Consider the following 21135-nt stretch of genomic DNA (forward strand, 5'->3'; position numbering starts at 1 on the left):
GCAATATTGTGCAGAAACAGAGTTAACCTACCAGCCCTGAAGTTGCCATCTTTAGAAAGACCTGCTTCTAAGGTTGGCCTTCAGTTCAGGTCTGAGAACTTGAAGTTTTAAATGTTCCATAGATGATAATGTTGGTTTGCTTTCCCAGACTGTGATGTTGAACAACTTAATTTATGGTAGATACCTGCTTCCTTTTGGGATTCTAGAATTTTGGTTACTGTGATTGATCATTTAAGTACATGATCAGGATGCCTATATGACCATACCCAAATAAAAATGCTGAGTCTCAAATGGGCTTCCCTAGGCAGAAGCATTACATGCAATATTGCCTTTTTGCCAATAGAGAAGGGAACATGCTTATTGTGCTTTCTCTTACACTGGGTAGATGAAATTTGTCTAAGGAATTCTCCAGATTTTATCAGATATGTATTTTTCCTTTACTAATCCAGTGTATATTTTTGCTCTTGTTGTAATAAATCTTATATGTAAATAAAACTGTTTTCTAAGTCCTATAAATGTTTCTGGCTAATCGTCACATATGTGTGGTGTTGGGGACCCTGGAAACATTAATGAATTAACATTGGCATAGTTATTTATGTAAAACTAAAGACATATGTAAGGGACATTTAGGAATGATAAAGAGGACATTGAAATATGGAGAATATTTAAGATGTTATTAATACATTCCAATGCCTTCATAATATTGGTGATTTCATAGTATAAATTTAAAGTATTAACTCATGACAGTAGTCAGCAGTGTTACAATTATTAAAATATTAATAAATTACCAAAAATATATAACAAAGGTTTAAAGCACCTATGGAATATTTCTATCCTTGAGGAGTATTCAAGGTTTAAGAATTAACAAATTATTTTTTGTTGCTTTAGCAAGGACAGTTTTGATTTTTTAGAGTGCATGATTGTGAATATACAATGACTATCAGATTTAATTTACACTATGGCCTCAGCAGTTATGTCCACTGTTGCATTTGCATGGTCAGTGCAAATGCCAGCACAATAGAAAAGGTAAATAAAGTCTAAGTTTTATTTAAAAAGTTGCTTTCACCTCATAGATCTACTGAAAATATTTTTGAGCCCCCCCCCGCCCCAAGATCTTCCAACTACATTTGGAGAACTTCCCATTTAAACTAACCGATAGACAATAAAGATGCAATATTTAACTCATTACAGTAGCAAAAATGGGAGAGAAATAGTAATAGTGTTGCCAAAAATGCAATAAATAATGAAATAAAAAAGCAAATTCACTACACTAGTAAAATTAAAACTATGTAAAATTACAAGTAAAGTTAATAAACTTTTTTAAAATAAATATTTTTAAACACTTCAAAGAGCAGAATGATGCAACAAAACTGAAAGAAACATAGAGATGTGAATAAAAGCATAGCTTTTTCCTGGGATGGGAATACTTAACGTCAAACAACATCCAATTAGATCTCTAAAGTACCCATAAATACCTCCCTAAATTGAACTATTTTTCTACGAAAGCAGATTCTAAATTTCATCTAGAAAGAAAAACTAAGCAAATATCCCTTTTAGTAATTTGGAAAAATGACCATTTAAAAATGCCATGATTAATGATATATATAGTATTGATGAAAGAATAAACAATAAAAAAATGAAAGAAATAGTCTGTGTTTTGATCATTATTGTATCATCTGTACATAGGATAGTGTCTGGCAAATATCACATGCTCAATAAATACTTGTTGATTGAATAAATGTAAGGATAGTGTAATTATCTTGACAGCAATACGTAATTTGTATCACTGGGTAAGGAATTACTCTCCAGTATATTCCGAATACCCCATTAGGAATAGTGCGAATTGGAAGGTTTGTTTAAAAGTTTTTCTTAAAGAAAACTAAGGAGGAATACAAAGGAATTTTTATGAAAGTAGCTGAGTTTGGGGAAAACTTGCCTTACAAAATATCAAAACATACTATAAGGCTGTTTAATTTCACTTGCAGTGTTATTGAGCCATTGGCTGATAAAGAAGTATAGATGTCTATACATCTGTTTCTACCTATTTATACATCAGTATTTATATCTGTCATCAGATCTATCTAAATATGTAAAAGTTGTATAGAGAGATAACATTTATTTCTAGGGTGGAAGTGGTTAATTTCATCAATATTAATTTATAAGCTGGATGCATTCCCTGTGAGAAAGGGAGAAGCGCCTGTGACATCCAGGATCTGACCTGGTAAAATCAGTCAGGCTTTGGTGGTGTTAGGAGCTGATGTGGCCCTCATGTATGGGCGTTGGTGTTCTCTTATTGAACATAAACAATGTGACAAAAGGTCAAAATCAGACTACGAAATTCTATTATTATGATGAATCAAGAGAGAGAAACAAGGCCACTCTTCAGTTATGTTTAAACACAGAAAACACATGCACCAAAATGACTAAACACTCACCTATCCTAGCTAATATGAGTAGTTGCTGCAACTATACCACTTTCAGCTTTAACATTGGCCCAGTACTTCCTCCTAGATAAGAATTATTAAATTTCCCAATCACAGAATTAGTCCCTGGTTCCTGACAGCATTCAGTCCAGAGCAAAGTCCAGACTTCTTAAACTCCCTCTAAAAATCACCTAACACAAGCCCAGATCTTATCATTAAACCCTCCTACTGCAGTATTCCACGGTCCCCTTGGTGTGTGTTCTTTGCTGCATCAAGCAATAAGCCTAATTTGTAACACTACAGATATGTTCTAGGTAGTTTTTGTTGAAAGGGCATTGACACCTGTATCTTCATAAATATCCTCCATTTTACACAAATGGAAGCTCTTTTGTACCCACTCACCCATACAAATGTGGCTGCACGCACCTTGTTTGTACCTGGGTTCACATATATGATGACTGCTAATAAATATTTGAACAAATATTCCACAGCATATAGAGGGTTACATTTTACAAAAAGTAAAGCTATAAGCCTTAAAATTAGCAATAAAATATAAGAATAAACTACTGATACTGTTTTATAGTCTTGGCGTGGTGGAGGTCTTGATAATCAATACATAAAACCCAATAGTCCTAAAGGAACAAGAATATTACAAATTACTCAAATTGATAGGCACCAGTAACAGACCAATTATAGACTGCAAAGAAACATTACAAAAATATAGAAAAGAGAGGCTGGGTACGGTGGCTCACGCCTGTAATCCCAGCACTTTGGGAGGCTGAGGAAGGCGGATCGCCAGGTCAGGAGATAGAGACCATCCTGGCTAACACGGTGAAACCCTATCTCTACTGAAAATACAAAAAAAAGAAAAAAAAAATTAGCCAGGTGTGGTGGTGGGCACGTGTAGTCCCAGCTACTCAGGAGGCTGAGGCAGGAGAATGGTGTGAACTGTGAGTCCATTAAAACTCTTTATTCTTCTTTTTTTTTTTTTTTGACAGAGTCTCGCTCTGTCACCCAGGCTGGAGTGCAGTGGTGCAATATCGGCTCACTGCAAGCTCTGCCTCCCGGGTTCATGCCATTCTCCTGTGTCAGCCTCCCAAGTAGCTATGACTACAGGCGCCCGCCACCACACCCAGCTAATTGTTTTTTTTTAATTTTTTTTTATTTTTAGTAGAGATAGGGTTTCACCGTGTTAGCCAGGATGGTCTCTATCTCCCGACCTGGCGATCCGCCTTCCTCAGCCTCCCAAAGTGCTGGGATTACAGGCGTGAGCCACTGTACCCAGCCTCTCTTTTCTATATTTTTGTAATGTTTCTTTGCAGTCTATAATTGGTCTGTTACTGGTGCCTATCAATTTGAGTAATTTGTAATATTCTTGTTCCTTTAGGACTATTGGGTTTTATGTATTGATTATCAAGACCTCCACCACGCCAAGACTGTAAAACAGTATCAGTAGTTTATTCTTATATTTTATTGCTAATTTTAAGGCTTATAGCTTTACTTTTTGTAAAATGTAACCCTCTATATGCTGTGGAATATTTGTTCAAATATTTATTAGCAGTCATCATATATGTGAACACAGGTACAAACAAGGTGCGTGCAGCCACATTTGTATGGGTGAGTGGGTACAAAACAGAGCTTCCATTTGTGTAAAATGGAGGATATTTATGAAGATACAGGTGTCAATGCCCTTTCAACTAAGACTACCTAGAACATATCTGTAGTGTTACAAATTAGGCTTATTTTATGTATATGTATTTTACATATATGTAAAGACAACCAGATATCATATAAAATCTGTTTCTGTTATCTAATGGGAAGAGGGAAAGAAAAAAACCCTGCTATGCAAAATGGTCAAAAATATATGATTATTTAATTCATAAATAAAATTGCACAAATGCAAATTTATGCACAAACTCACTAGTAATCAGAGAAGTAATAATGAGAGCTTTGAGATCATTTTTCCATTCCTTGTTACAAATTAAAATGATTGGTCATAATTAGTACTGCTATGTATTGTGGTACAGGGAACGCGTCTTCATTAACTGCTAGTGAAAGAATATGTACACACACACATACATTTATACAACATTATTTAACTTTGGAAGGTTAAACAGTAAATTATACAATGTGATTACCTCTAGAGAATCTGGAGAATGTAATTATAATTTCAACTTTTGCTCTAGATTTTATACGTTATTTGATTGTATAAGCATTCGTCTATTTACATGCATACACATGAAAAAGTGTGAACAAATGGAAATTTCAGAATTAAGAAGAATCCTGCCTTCATATTAAAGGATAAGATCTTTGAAACTAGATCTCTGAGTAAATAAAATTGTTTAATGAAAGAGTTAAGAATATAAAAATATGGTGTAAATGCAGTGTTATTTACATACAAACAATATTGGTTTTTTTAACATTCTTTAAAGTTATTACCTAATTTATTTATTTATTTATTTGAGATGGAGTCTCTGTCACCCAGGCTGGAGTGCAGTGGCATGACCTTGGCTCACTGCAACCCCTGCCTCCCAGGTTTAAGTGATTCTCTTGCCTCAGTGTCCTGAGTAGCTGGCATTACAGGCACGCACCACCAAGCCTGGCTAATATTTGTATTTTTAGTAAAGATGGGGTTTCACCATGTTGGCCAGGCTGGTCTTGAACTCCTGAGCTCAAGTGATCTGCCCACCTTGGCCTCCCAAAGTGCTGGGATTACAGGCGCGAGCCACCATGCCCGGCCCCTATTTGAATAATAATTGACTGCCATTTACTTTTTAAAAATAATAGGTATAGTCTTTTTTTATTTCTATTATAATAAAATGTGGTACATAAATATATACTAAGTACATTTTTATACTACTTACTGCCTCACTCTAACTTTATTTACAATTGGAATCCTTAGTAAACAAATCACCCATGAGACCCTTGAGAAAAGTTTGTCTCTCCTAAAAACCACCACCTTTTCATTCCCCCAAGGATATATTTTGGTGTTGGTAACTTACGAGTTAATTATGAAATATTTTAGCTAATGAATATTGCTGACCAACTGCTATTTTAGATGTTATTTCTGCAGTTCTTACACTTGCATGTACCTGTGGCTATTCTAGAAATAGTAAAATAGGGTCTGGCACAGTGGCTAACTCCTGTAATCCTAGTACTTTGTGAGGCTGAGGCAGGAGGATCGTTTGAACTAAGGAGTTTGAGACCAGCCTGGGCAAGATAGTGACACCTAGTCTTTACAAAAAAAAAAAAAAAAAAGAAAGAAAGAAAAAAAAAAAGTATCTGGACATGATTGCTTGCACCTTTGGTCCCAGCTACTCAGGAGGCTGGGGTGGGAGGATCACTTGGGTCTCACTGGTTGAGGCTGCAGTGAGTCATGATCACACCACTGCATTCCAGTCTGGGCGACAGAGTGAAATCCTGTCTCAAAAAAAAAAAAAAAGAAGAAGAAGAAGAAAAGAAATGGTAAACTAACACAGCTTCATTGGAATTATACAATTATATTGTATAATTACAAGTTTGTACACAACAGAATATTAAATTGAAATTGAGATTAAGAAACAAGAGCTTTTAAGTGGTTGAACTGTAATAATATTTCTTCCTGTAAAATTTTAGGAGTGTCAATTTAAGAAGTGCTGTGATTATAACACATGTAAACTGAAGGGCTCAGTAAAATGTGGTTCTGGACCATGTTGTACATCAAAGTGTGAGGTAAGTTACCAACATTCATTAAAAAGAAATTGAAGTGTGGTAAGAGAAGTCTGTATTAACTGAATCAATGCGCAATTAATAAAAAGAATATATAAGGAATTTAATGAAATAAAATGTAGAGTGCATGAACAAACACAAGTTTAAAGGAAAATTGCTATAAAATATAAAAGTCATCTCAGACAGGTACCGTTGCAGTTACTATATGCATGGACTCCACATACTGAATCACTTAATATGTGCAAACATGAATTAGGTGCATTAGCATGATGCATTTGAGATTTATTCCTGTTGTGGTGTCTATTAGCAAATATTTCCTTTTTATTGCTGAATAGTATTGCAAATATTGTAAAGATATGCCACAGTTTGTTATTTTTATTTTTGTCTTTATTCCCTAAACAATACAGTATAACTATTTACATAGCATTTGTATTGTATTAAGTAATATAAGTAATATAGAGATAATAAAAATATATGAGAAGATGTGTGTAAGTTATATGCAAATGTTACAAGATATTATATAAAGGACTTGAGTGCCCATAGATTTAATATGCCTGAGGGTTCCTGGAACCAAATGCCCATGGATTCTGAGTGATGACTCTATTCTTTAGTGTTAAAATCACAAAGTTTACCATCTTCTAAATTATCAGATAAAAGGGAGAAAAAACACACATTACTACATCCAAAAAGTTATTAACTCTCAAATAAATTATAAAGTCAAATAAATGATAAATGATTACGGAAAAAATTGTAGCATGAAAGCAGACAAAATATGCAGCATATAGAATGTGTAAAGAACTCTCACTTATTGATAACTGAAATGCAAATCATACACATACAATTGAAACAAACAGTATTTTTTGATATTGGAATGGTTACATAATTATATATTGTACAAGAGTTAGTAAATATGGGCTAAATATTAATGCAGTAATATAGTATTATGTCCAAGACACACATTTGGATAAGAAAACAAGTTCTTTAATAGCAAGATATTTTATTATTCCAATTCTGGTAAATCACCTCTATGTAAATATTCTATGTATTCTTTTTGTTGAATTTAGCTATTAATGTATAATTTAATATACTAAAATTCTGTTAGTGAATATTCCCAAGTGTCAGAAGAAACATATTTAAGCTTATAACTAGCATCATAATCAAGGGTAGGTGATGTCATCACTCCTCTCTCACATTTCCCTGGGCCTCTTTATACTCAATCCATGACTCCACCCGCAGCCCCTGGTAACCACTGATCTGTTTTCTGAAGCTGTAATTATGCTTTTGCAAAAATATCACATAAATTGAATCATACAATATGTGCAAATGTGAAGTAGGCATCTTAACATAATGTATTTTTTAAGATACATTCATGTTCTTATGTTTATTAGCAGATCATTCCTTTATAGTGACTGCATATTAGTAGTATTGCAAGGATTGTAAGGATGTACCACAGTTCATTAATCCATTCCCCTGGTGAGGGATATTTTGGCTGTTTTCCATTTTTGGTGATGAAAATATGGCTACTTTAATATTCATAAGCATATTTGTGTATGAACATAGTGTTTCATTTCACTTAGCTAGATAACTAGGAGAGGGATTGCTGGATCATATGGTAAATATGAAACTTTATAGGAAATTGAAAAACGGTCTTTCAAAACAACTGTACTATCTTGAGTTCCCACCAGACACTTATGAGACTTACAATTGCTTTGTAAACTGAATGTAAACACTAAAACTATAAAATATATGGTTTTATGTTATCTTTGCTACTGATTTGTTATTTGTACCTTTTAAAAATCATTTAAATCATTGAGCCATACAAATTATTGATTATAAATTACTGATTAACCATTGCTTTACGAATCATTAATTAATCAGGCTAATTTCATATTTCATTTCATGTGTAGTGAATAATTATTATAATAGAACATGATCATATACTATAAAACAAAATACATTTTTATGATTTTTGCTGTATAGTCTTTTATCTTTTAGAGTAAATAAAATAAGAAAAAAGAAATTAAATGAATTAACATCATTTGTTTCATTTCAGAGCTCTATTTTCTTTTGCAAATTTTTTACTATCATATTTCTTGTACCTGAAGACCTCCCTTTACTATTTCTTGTCATTTATGTCCTCTGAAAATAAATTATCTCAGTTATTTTTGTGTTTGTTTGTTTGAGACAGGGTCTGGCTCTGCTGCCCAGACTGGAGTGCAGTGGCACTATCTCTGCTAGCTGCAACCTCCACCTCCTAGGCTGAAGCCATCCTTCCACCTCTGCCTCCCAAGTAGCTAGGACTACAGGCACATACCACCATGCCCAGCTAATTTTTGTATTTTTTGTAGAGATGGGGTGTTCCACCATGTTTCCCAGGCTGTTCTTGAACTTCTGAGCTCAAGCAATCTGTCCCCCTAGGCCTCCCAAAGTGCTGGGATTACAGACGTTAGCCACCATGCCTGGCTACTCAGTTATTTTTTGTCTAGGAAAGTCTTTATATCTCATTCTTTTTTGAAATATATAGTTACAGGGTATGGAATTCTAAGTTGTAAAAGTTGTTTTTAAATTTCATCACTTTTAAGTTACCACTTCTTTTATTTATTATGCATCTTTGTTTCATTATTGAGTATTGTATTAGTCAGTTTTCATGCTGCTGATAAAGGCACACCTGAGACTGGGCAATTTACAAAAGAAAGAAGTTTAATGGACTCACAGTTCCTCATGGCTGGGAAGGCCTCACAGTCATGGTGGAAGGTAAAAGGCACATCTCACATGGCGGCAGACAAGGGAAGAGAGCTTGTGCAGGGAAATTGCTTTTTATAAAACCGTCAGATCCTGTGAGACCTATTCACTATCACGAGAATAGCATGGGAAAGACCTGCCCCCTGATTGAATTATCTCCCACCGTGTGCCTCCCATCACATGTGGGAATTATGGGAGCTACAATTCAAGATTAGATTTGGGTGGGGACAAGCCAAACCATATCAAGTATTAATTTCATCAAACTGGATTGTATTTTGTGTGTGTGTTTGTGTGTGTGTCTGTGTGTGTGTGTGCATGTGTGTGACATCAACATATACAGCAGGACAGCATTTCAACATGGTGAACTTCACTGTGGATGGCAACCTATTAGGTCAGGCCACCGCAAAATTTTGGCAATAACTGTACACCTCACCTAAGTGATGCAAGGAAGACTTTATGCTCTCAGATAATAATAAATATATAAAAATGAGGCCAGGTGTGGTGGCTCAAGGCGTGGTGGCTCAGGCCTGTAATCCCAGCACTTTGGGAGGCCAAGGTGGGTGGATCACCTGAGGTCAGGAGTTCGAGACCAGCCTGACTAACATGGTGAAACCCTGTGTCTACTAAAAATACAAAAATTAGCCAGGCATGGTGACATGTACCTATAATCCTAGCTACTCAGAAGGCTGAGGCAGGAGAATTGCTTGAACCTGGGGGATGGAGGTTGCAGTGAACTGAGATCATGCCACTTCACTCCAGCCTGAGCAAAAGAGTGAAACTCCATCTCAAAAAAAAAAAAAAGATGCTGATGTGATGATAGCTATCATATATGCACACTGCACTGTTTACTATGTATTGTTCTAAGAACTTTTTCCATTAGTCCTGTTCAATACTAATAAGAACTCTATGAGAATTTGTCTTTTATTCCAAGCTTACAAAAGTAAAACAGATAGATTGTGTTTCTCACCCATGCAAATAAGGTAGTAAGAGTCAGAGACTGGGACTGAAACCAGGAAGTCTGGCTCCTGAGTCTCTCCAAGAACAAAAAGGTAGAGACAGTGTTCCTATAGTTCCAAGGAACAGGTATGTTTAATCTGTGTAGGTGTTTTCTAGTGCTGTTTGAGTCAGCTTATTTCAAAATGTAGAGCACAAAGAAGGTGAGCAGCTGCAAACTCACTGTCAAAAGGAATTCTTTCATGTCTTTGAGACAGTTTTCTCTGGGCTTCACAATGAATACTGTATTTGATTTTTTTTTGGCAAACTCACGGACTTGGGAACTCTGGTGTTCCCTCAAATATCAATAATTAGAAACATTTTATGTGATAAATCTTTTCACTAAGCAATTGAGAAAAATGATTTACAGAACTTAATTTTATTTTTCCTTTTCCTCCCAGTTGTCAATAGCAGGCACTCCATGTAGAAAGAGTATTGATCCAGAGTGTGATTTTACAGAGTACTGCAATGGAACCTCTAGTAATTGTGTTCCTGACACTTATGCATTGAATGGCCATTTGTGCAAGTTGGGAACTGCCTATTGCTATAACGGACAATGTCAAACTACTGATAACCAGTGTGCCAAAATATTTGGAAAAGGTATTGCTCTTTCTTTCATATTTATTTTACCTTAAATTTGCATCTCTCTGTAGAGTATATTATACACCACACAACTCTAGAAGTGGAAGAAACTGAACCACAAGATTAATAAAAATTAAATTTCAGTTAAAGAAGGGTAGTTTTTTTAAGAGTATCTGAGGTTTTCCAAGAAAAAGACCATACATTATTTTTATTGTGGTTTGATTTTTGTTTTTGATGATTAGCTAGCTGGGCAAAAATCCATGTTTACAGCTCATCATTTATATAAACATTAAAATCAGTAGATTCTAAAATTTATATAATTTCCTATTACTACCCACATTCATGATCTAATTTTAATGGCATGAAACTTACAAGGCTCAGAGTGAATTTCATTTAAAAATAATCATATTTCCTAATTGAGGAATAACTGCTAAGATAATGGTGGTCTTAAGCCATCTGATCAAAATTCATTTTTATGTTTTGTTTTTCAAACAGCTTTGAGAGTAATTTTAATAAGACGTGCATATATTCTTGCTTTTCTGGTGAGCAATTATTCATAATATCCAAATATAATTTTGTATTTTTAGAGAAATTAAAATAATAGAAACAGATCAAAATTACCCAGTGAAATGCATATCAATATAATTATTTTCCAGTTGAGTAAAGGTGGTTTATTTGCCCAGTGGTAAGCTCAGGAATATAATTTGTACCAAATGACATTGTGTATGGTCCATCTTGTCTTCCTAATTATTTGAGTAATAAATTTCAGATTAGGAGGCTTAAACAAAATTTAACAAAAGCTGCAGAATTATGATTTCTTAAATCACAAGTCAGTGCTATTTTCTGTGTGCTATGTTTCTAGAATGCTACTTTTTATGTGTGTGTGTTTTGTTTTTCTAATACTTAGTTCTGTTTGAATAGTATTGTTATTTTTAAGCAGGGTTTAAAATATCTCTTAAAAGTAAAATTAAATAATACTTTCTGTAAGGTTCATTAAGTAGAATCTACAATATATTCTTTTATTTTTTAATTAAAAAAAACTTCAACCTAGAATTCATTTACTTGACACATGACATATTTTTGAGTTCTTTTGTTTTGTTTTGTTTTGTTTTTTTAGTTTTATTATTATTATACTTTAAGTTTTAGGGTACATGTGCACAACGTGCAGGTTTGTTACATATGTATACATGTGCCATGTTGGTGTGCTGCACCCATTAACTCGTCATTTAGCATTAGGTATATCTCCTAATGCTATCCCTCCCCCTTCCCCCCACCCCACAACAGTCCGCCGTGTGTGATGTTCCTCTTCCTGTGTCCATGTGTTCTCATTGTTCAATTCCCACCTATGAGTGAGAACATGCGGTGTTTGGTTTTTTGTCCTTGCGATAGTTTGCTGAGAATGATGGTTTCCAGTTTCATCCATGTCCCTACAAAAGACATGAACTCATCATTTTTTTATGGCTGCATAATATTCCATGGTGTATATGTGCCACATTTTCTTAATCCAGTCCATCGTTGTTGGACATTTAGGTTGGTCCAAGTCTTTGCTATTGTGAATAGTGCCGCTATAAACATGCGTGTGCATGTGTGTTTATAGCAGCATGATTTATAATCCTTTGGGTATATACCCAGTAATGGGATGGCTGGGTCAAATGGTATTTCTAGTTCTAGATCCCTGAGGAATCGCCACACTGACTTCCACAATGGTTGAACTAGTTTACATTCCCACCAACAGTGTAAAAGTGTTCCTATTTCTCCACATCCTCTCCAGCACCTGTTGTTTCCTGACTTTTTAATGATTGCCATTCTAACTGGTGTGAGATGGTATCTCATTGTGGTTTTGATTTGCATTTCTCTGATGGCCAGTGATGACGAGCATTTTTTCATGTGTTTTTTGGCTGCATAAATGTCTTCTTTTGAGAAGTGTCTGTTCATATCCTTCGCCCACTTTTTGATGGGGTTGTTTGTTTTTTTCTTGTAAATTTGTTTGAGTTCATTGTAGATTCTGGATATTAGCCCTTTGTCAGGTGAGTTCTGATTGCAACAGGATGTTTAGCAAAATGTTGTGTGTTTCTATAACATACGTTCTAGGATCTCCACAAAACTAATATGAATGCATCAAAAATTTCATCTTCTGATGCAATGTTTTGTTCATCCCCTAATTCATTCATTTCCCATTTTCTCCTTGATTCATTTACTTAGCTTTTTACTTGCAGGCATTTTTCTTCTGTTACCAAAAACCACAGGTGGTATATTATATGGGACATGTTAACTAACAAGTAGTTACATTAAGTTTGCATTCTTTTAGTAAGTAAATTTAAACTTTTAAAGAAATGTTGAAATATAAGTAGATTTGCTTTTTCAAAATTATACATTGAGTGTCTAAATGCAAAGAGCCTACAATATTCAACCAGATGGACATTGCCACATGATTACTGTACTCATGGAGCTTAATGACCAAGAGAAAAAGACAGTAAAACAAAAGAAATATAAAACCTATAGCTGTGTTCTTTGCATTTAAAACAATAAAAATAGAATGCTAAAAGAAAATCAAGGTAGTGAATAAGGAAAATACTGCCATCTATCATCAAGTAGTCTTCAGCTATCAGCTCTTTCAGAATTTGTCTCAACTGCAAAGAGACCCTTTGCCCAAAGTCACACACTTCTCAAGCCAGCACACATGCAACGATTATGTGAGGTGGGGGGTTTTATACAAAAGTCTGCCTGTTTTGGCCCAATCAAACACACACTGGCAGGTTATTTATACCACACAGCTACCTATTAGTCTGTTCAGAACTTGTTGGGTTTGCATCTCAGTTTGACTTCTCCTCTGCTCCATCCAGCTTCCTTCCCATTTCCAAATATTCTGATCTTTAATAAATAGCCTTCACCGTATGCCTCATTTAGACATCAGCTCCTAGAGGTCCCAACTACTAACAATTGGTAATGAGAGTGGAGTGAGTAAATACAGCCTAAAAGATGAGTTTTCAAATCCAAATCACTCTCTGCCAGGCTATCAATGAGCACCTCATCACTGGTGGAAGTTGATAATATACTCTCTCGGCAGATTGGGATAGTATACTTGTGAGAGAGAATACATTACCTAGTACAATTGAAATTAATGGGGCACGTAGTAACTCTAAGGGTAATGGCATTAAATGGCTATTGCCAAATACCATTGAACTTAGGAAAATATAACAAAAGGGCATGCATTTGAAAGCAAAGCGTGAGTCTAGAGGGCCTCTGCTAACTTATAAAGAGCCCCTCATCTTTTAAAAAAGAGGTTAGAGAGAGATGAGGAAGACTTAATTGAGAAGTTAAACTCTATATAAGTTTGAATTCCTTATCAGGTATATTTTTCAGGTTTAGGGTTCTAATTGGGAGAAGAATGGGACCTACCCTTGGGATGGAGACAATTGAAAATATGACTGCCCTAATTTTGAGCCTCCAGGCTTCTTTGAGTCTATTGAACCTATAGAATGGTCTAGATCTGATTCCTCCCCCATCCCTCTTCATAACGCGAAGTGTATTCTCATCAGTATCTTCTGGCTATCCTTCATGGCCACTAGCTGAAAATAGAGAAAAGGCACAGAATAATAGAGACAGGGATGTGATGGACTTTATAAAGCAGTAAGGAAACTATACGCCAAAAAAGATTTGGTCCTAGCCAGCAGTTACTGCCGGCATCAGGGAAGTACACACGGGACTGAATTCTGAGAACTTGATCATGAGATAGAATAGAGGAACACAACATGGGATAGGGGGGTATTTATTGTTTTGGGAACAGTCTCCCAAAGTACAGCATTTAACATACTGGCATGGATCCTAGAAGACAGTAAAATCTTTCTACTAGGATGGCTTCCAGCAGCATGGAAAAAACATGATGACTCGCCCTAAGTGAAATTTAAATGACGGAATTGCCATAGCAGATAGTGGAAAAAAGAAGAAAAAGGCTCAGGGAAGTGGGACTACTGTAATCTATGTACTGTGTATTTAAGGCCAAATGATTTGGCCAAACAGGAAAGCCCAAGGCCATAAGGAATGTGCTAGAGAAAGGGATACCATATTCACCATAAATTTCAAAGATGGCCTCCTCTGCAGGTCAGAGTGGGAATGCCACTACACTCACTGGTAGCAATGGATATGATAAGATCTGGAAAAATCAGGACCAGATAGCTGTGCTTACCTACCAGAAGCCAGATGAATAATGTTGTTATAAGCAGTAGATACGCAGTAGCAGACATGGGTACCTTCCCTACCAAGTGTCAGGGAGAGAGTTAATATAATACGATTTCCCTGTGTTCTGCGAGCAGCCAATGAGGGTACTACTCAATTTCTTTCATTAAAGGAAATGTATAAAAACAGATGACCAGGAGACTGTGGAGAGTTGTCTCAGTAAATATCGCAATGTTAGCTCCACACTCTGAATCTAAACCAATTTTCAGAGCCAGAACTCATTGACTTAAGCGGGAGCAAGGGCCGTAGAAGAAAAACCCTGTAACACCTTGTTAACTGTTCCTCTAATATGTTCCCATATGGACTTACAACCATTTAATCACGTATCTGTTCACTGGGGAAAAGAAAATATCCAAACATTTTAAAAACTAGTGGACACAGACTGCATTGACATTAATATCCAGAAGCCCAATGTGATCATGATCTCCCTGTGAGAGTGAGGACTTAGAGACGCCAGGAGTTAAATAGAGTCCTGGCCAAGTTTCAGTTTACAGTGGGTCTGCTAGTTCCACAAATCCATTTGGTTGTTATTTCTCAGACCTAGTGTATATAATTGGAGTTGGCATATTTAATAGTTTGTGCAATTCCCTCAGTGGGGCCTTAATGTGTTTGATATCTGTAATTGCCTGTTTCAAGAAATTAGTGCTACCTTTAAAGATCTAAAGGATGCAGGGGTGGTTCGCTATATAATACACACATTTAATTATTCAATATGATCCCTGCAGAAACAAGATGATCCTGGAAGATAATATTAAACTACTACAAATGTAATCAGGTAGTAGACTTGATTGCATTCACTGTGCCAGTGTATGTCCATGCTAGAGCAGATTAGCATGGCCTCAAATATGTGTGAGAAGTGTAACCCCTGATTTGGCAAGTATATTATTATTGTTATTTATTATACTTTAAGCTCTAGGGTACATGTGCACAATGTGCAGGTTTGATACATAGGTATACATGTGCCATGTTGTTTTGCTGCACCCATCAACTCATCATTTACATAGGTATTTCTCCTAATGCTATCCCTCTCCCCACCCCTACCCCCCAACAGGCCCTAGCATGTGACATTCCCCGCCGTGTGTCCAAGTGATCTCATTGTTCAATTCCCACCTGTGAGTGAGAACATGCAGTGTCTGGTTTTCTGTCCTTGTGATAGTTGGCTGAGAATGCTGATTTCTCTATCTCTTTCAGTTCTGCTTTGATCTTAGTTGTTTCTTGCCTTTTGCTAGCTTTTGAATTTGTTTGCTCTTGCTTCTCTAGTTCTTTTAATTGTGATGTTAAGGTGTCAATTTTGGATCTTTCCTGCTTTCTCTTGTGGGCATTTAGTGCTATAAATTTCCCTCTACACACTGCTTTAAATGTATCCCAGAAATTCTGGTATGTTGTGTCTTTGTTCTCATTGGTTTCAAAGAACATCTTTATTTCTGCCTTCATTTCATTATTTACCCAGTAGGCATTCAGGAGCAAATTGTTCAGTTTCCATGTAGTTGTGCAGTTTTGAGTGAGTTTCTTAATCTTGAGTTCTAATTTGATTGCACTGTGGTCTGAGAGACAGTTTGTTGTGATTTCTGTTCATTTACATTTGCTGAGGAGTGCTTTACTTCCAATTTTGTGGTCAGTTTTAAAATAAGTGCAATGTGGTGCTGAGAAGAATGCATATTCTGTTGATTTGGGGTGGAGAGTTCTGTAGATGTCTATTAGTCCTGCTTGTTGCAGAGCTGAGTTCAGGTCCTGGATATTCTTGTTAACCTTCTGGCTCGTTGATCTGTCTAATATTGACAGGGGGGTGTTAAAGTCTTCCATTATTATTGTGTGGGAGTCTAAATCTCTTTGTAGGTCTCTAAGGACTTGCTTTATGAATCTGGGTGCTCCTGTATTGGGTGCATATATATATTTAGGATAGTTAGTTCTTCTTGTTGAATTGATCCCTTTACCATTATGTAATGGCCTTCTTTGTCTCTTTCGATCTTGGTTTAAAGTCTGTTTTATCGGAGACTAGGATTGCAACCCCTGCTTTTTTTTGCTTTCCATTTGCTTGGTAGATTGTCCCCCATCCCTTTATTTTGAGCCTATGTGTGTCTTTACATGTGAGATGAGTCTCCTGAATACAGCACACTGATGAGTCTTGACTCTTTATCCAATTTGCCAATCTGTGTCTTTTAATGGGGGGCATTTAGCCCATTTACATTTAAGGTTAATATTGTTATGTGTGAATTTGATCCTGTCATTATGATGTTCGCTGGTTATTTTTCCCATTAATTGATGCAGTTTTTTCATAGCACTGATGGTCTTTACAATTTGGCCTGTTTTTGCAGTGGCTAGTACCAGTTCTTTCTTTCCATGTTTAGTGCTTCCTTCAGGAGCTCCTGTAAGGCAGGCCTAGTGGAGACAAAATCTCTCAGCATTTGCTTGTCTGTAAAGGATTTTATTTCTCCTTCACTTATGAAGCTTAGTTCGACTGGATATGAGATTCTGGGTTGAAAATTCTTTTCTTTAAGAATGTTGAATATTGGACCCCACTCTGTTCTGGCTTGTAGGGTTTCTGCCGAGAGATCCACTGTTAGTCTGATGGGCTTCCCTTTGTGGGTAACCCGAACTTTCTCTCTGGCTGCCCTTAACATTTTCCCCTTCATTTCAACCTTTGTGAATCTGACAATTATGTGTCTTGGGGTTGCTCTTCTCAAGGAGTATCTTTGTGGTGTTCTCTGTATTTCTGAATTTGAATGTTGGCCTGTCTTGTTAGGTTGGGGAAGTTCTCCTGCATAATATCCTGAAGAGTGTTTTCCAACTTGGTTCCATTCTCCCCATCACTTTCAGGCACACCAATCAAATGTAGATTTGGTCTTTTCACATAGTCCCATATTTCTTGGAGGCTTTGTTCGTTTCTTTTTACTCTTTTTTCTCTAACCTTGTTTTCTTGCTTTATTTCATCAATTTGATCTTCAATTGCTGATACCCTTTCTTCCACTTAGTAGAATAGGCTACTGATGTTTGTGCATGCCTCACGAATTTCTTGTGCCATGGTTTTCAGCTCCATCAGGTCATTTAAGGTCCTCTCTACAGTGTTCATTCTAGTTAGCCATTCATCTAATCTTTTTTCAAGGTTTTTAGCTTCCTTGTGATGGGTTTGAACAACCTCCTTTAGCTTGGAGAAGTTTGTTATTACCAACCTTCTGAAGCCTACTTCTGTCAATTCATCAAAGTCATTCTCCATCCAGCTTTGTTCCATTGCTGGCGAGGAGCTGTGATGCTTTGGAGGAGAAGAGGCACTCTGATTTTTAGAATTTTCAGCTTTTCTGCTCTGGTTTCTCCCCATCTTTGTGGTTTTTGTCTGCCTTTGGTCTTTGATGTTGGTGACCTACAGATGGGATTTTGGTGTAGATGACCTTTTTGTTGATGTTGATGCTATTTCTTTCTGTTTGTTAGTTTTCCTTCTAATGGTCAGGTCCCTCAGCTGCAGGTCTGTTGGAGTTTGTGGGAAGTCCACTCCAGACCCTGCTTCCCTGGGTATCACCAGTGGAGGCTGCAGAACAGCAAATATTGCAGAACAGCAAATATTGCCGCCTGATCCTCCCTCTGGAAGGTTTGCCCCAGAGGGGCAGCTGCCTATATGAAGTATCTGTTGGCCCCTACTGGGAGGTGTCTCCCAGTTAGGCTACATGGGGATCAGGGACCTACTTGAGGAGGCAGTCTGTCCCTTCTCAGAGCTCAAATGTCATGCTGGGAGAACCACTGCTCTCTTCAGAGCTGTCAGACAGGGATGTTTAAGTCTGCAGAAGCTGTCTGCTGTCTTTTGTTCAGCTATGCCCTGCCCACAGAGGTGGAGTCTAGAGGCAGTAGGCCTTGTTGAGCTGCAGTGGACTCCGCCAAGTTTGGGCTTCCTGGACACTTTGTTTACCTACTCAAGCCTCAGCAATGGCTGATACCCATCACCCAGCCAGGCTGCCACCTCGCAGATTGATCTCAGACTGCTGCGCTATCAGTGAGCAAGGCTCTGTGGGCATGGGAACTGTCAAGCCAGGCAGGCACAGGAGAGAATCGTCTTGTCTGCCGATTTCTAAGACCTTGGGAAAAGTGCAATATTTGGGTGGGAGTGCCCCATTTTTCCAGGTAGTCTGTCACAGCATCCCTTGGCTAGGAAAGGGGAATCCCTCGACTCCTTGTGCTTCTTGGGTGAGGCAATGCCCTGCCCTGCTTCAGCTCGCCCTCCGTGGGCTGCACCCACTGTCCAACCAGTCCCAGTGAGATTAACCAGGTACCTCAGTTGGAAATGCAGAAATCACCCATCTTCTGCATCGATCACGCTGGGAGCTGCAGACTGGAGTTGTTCCTATTCGGCCATCTTGGCAAGTGTATTATTTTCTATTCCTATTTGAAAAGAAGATTAGAAACAGTTTACATTCACATAGAGTGGATAACAGGATTCATTTAGAATTTTTCTCCAGGGTTAAGTTTATTCTGTTTCCCTCCATCATAATATAGTAGAAGAGATTTGGACTTCCCATAAAATGTAACATTGATCCAATCTATCAATGATTTTATACTAGTCAGGCAAAATAAGCAGAGTATAGCCAGCATGCTGGAAGGACCAAATAAACACATGTGCTACAAAGGACAGGAGATAGACTCTGGAAAACTAAATAAGTTCCAGAGGTTTCTGTCCATAAGTGACATGCTTCAAATTCCTCATTTCATTAAGAAGAGGAAGTTACAAGGTCAAGCCCAATATTCATTAGACTAGGAAGTATTTGCTACCACCAGAAAAAGAAACATATTGTTTTAAAAATAATGTAACTTATTGCAATAGATATAATCATTTTCTGTGTGTGTAAGATAAGACAATTATTTCTTTCTACTTGCATTGACAAGGTATGCATAGAAACAAAAGCGTGATCAACAAGTACATGATCTTTTTGAAATTAAATTTCCTTAGTCTGTTACTGACAAACATTTAACTTACATTAAGAATGATAATTCAACTGACATGTTTGCATTTTTAGGTGCTCAAGGTGCTCCATTTGCCTGTTTTAAAGAAGTTAATTCTCTGCATGAAAGATCTGAAAACTGTGGTTTTAAAAATTCACAGCCATTCCCTTGTGAACGGAAGTACGTATGTAGAAAATGATTGCTTCTTTGAATCATAAAAATTATGTATTTTTATCAAGAGACACTAAGTAGTGATGAACATTAAAATTTTATAACATGGGGATATTTTCAAATACCAATGCATATATTTTTTCTATGAAATTCAGGATTTTCTATTATTTTCCCTTGATATCATCCTAAAAATGAGATTGGACAAAAAAAGGCTAATACTTAGTAACAGAAGAAGAAAATGGACACACACTGTCAGAAATCAGAACTGCTACTCTGTGTTGAGAATTCAAATGAGGTTTTGTATTAAGTCTATAAACAGCAACAATCTTAAAGCAAACCTCAAGCTTTGATTTTTAAGACATAGAATTGTTGAGAAGAAGAAAGCTTTTTTTGTTTTTGCTGATTGTGTCCAAAACATCAATATATAAAGCATGGAAGTATCTATTAATAACTAAATTCAGACTATTGGGACGTAGTGTTACTATAATCCGTGTAATAAAGGGATTAATGAAATCCAATAATTTAATAAAGGAAGTGCCTGCCCCATAACGAATGCTTCCTTAATTTTATCTTCCTTAATTTCATTGAAAATTAAAGAGTCACAAAAATGTGTTACAGAGCCAGATTCACAAAATAAGAGAAAGGGAATAGCATAAAAAATTTAGATATAATTAATTCAGGGAGAAGCAGACATTTCTTTCAGTCTCAAAGACTTGTAGCCAGGAAAAACCATAAAATCCTCAGGTAAGCACCACTATCAGTATTGTTTAAAGCAATACGGTTCCTTTATTAACATGAGAAATGGATGAAGAAGGTATCCAGTTGGGTGGGACTAAAGTAGTATCCTCCATCACCCTCCTCCATATGTGAAATTACCATGGATTATGTATGCTGTGGAGAGGATGCAGAACTTCCCACTTGCCCCAACACAGGAGGATTAGTACATGGAAAGAAGAAAGGTGGAATCACAAAGAAAGTACTGATGAGTGGGGATCTCAGGAGGAGATCCTGCATAATCAGCCACACCTATTGGATATTAATACAGAGCACCAGGGGCCAGCAGTCTGAGTTACACCACAGTGGATCCCAACAAAGACAGAAGATGGTGGCATGACAACCCCACTTAATCTTCTTCCTGATGTCCAGAGGCACATCTGCTGCCTTTAATTTAAGATTATTCATGAAAAAAAGATAAAAGAAACCTGGAAGAAACTGTGAAAGTTAGCAAACATGACTCCTTTGGACTTTGTCTTATGTGATAATAGTACATGAATTATCCTGAAATAACATCATTAGATGAAACTAAAATTGAGTAGCATACATCGTCTGATCTAAACAGACTGTGATTCCTTTT

General features: G+C 36.6%; 1 protein-coding gene across 2 annotated transcripts in view; it reads left to right on the top strand.

Annotated features, from left to right (window-relative positions):
• Positions 1 to 21135, top strand: part of LOC100434416 (disintegrin and metalloproteinase domain-containing protein 18) — a 155768-nt gene that overhangs the window by 75229 nt on the left and 59404 nt on the right. For both annotated transcript variants that reach the window (XM_024251201.3, XM_054561496.2), the window contains exons 13-15: positions 6039 to 6134; positions 10268 to 10466; positions 19685 to 19790. In XM_024251201.3, the coding sequence (XP_024106969.3) occupies positions 6039 to 6134; positions 10268 to 10466; positions 19685 to 19790 (401 nt within the window). The remainder of the gene's footprint in view (positions 1 to 6038; positions 6135 to 10267; positions 10467 to 19684; positions 19791 to 21135) is intronic.

This window comes from Pongo abelii, chromosome 7 (assembly GCF_028885655.2).
Source record: "Pongo abelii isolate AG06213 chromosome 7, NHGRI_mPonAbe1-v2.0_pri, whole genome shotgun sequence".
In the NCBI taxonomy this organism is placed as follows: Eukaryota; Metazoa; Chordata; class Mammalia; order Primates; family Hominidae; genus Pongo; species Pongo abelii.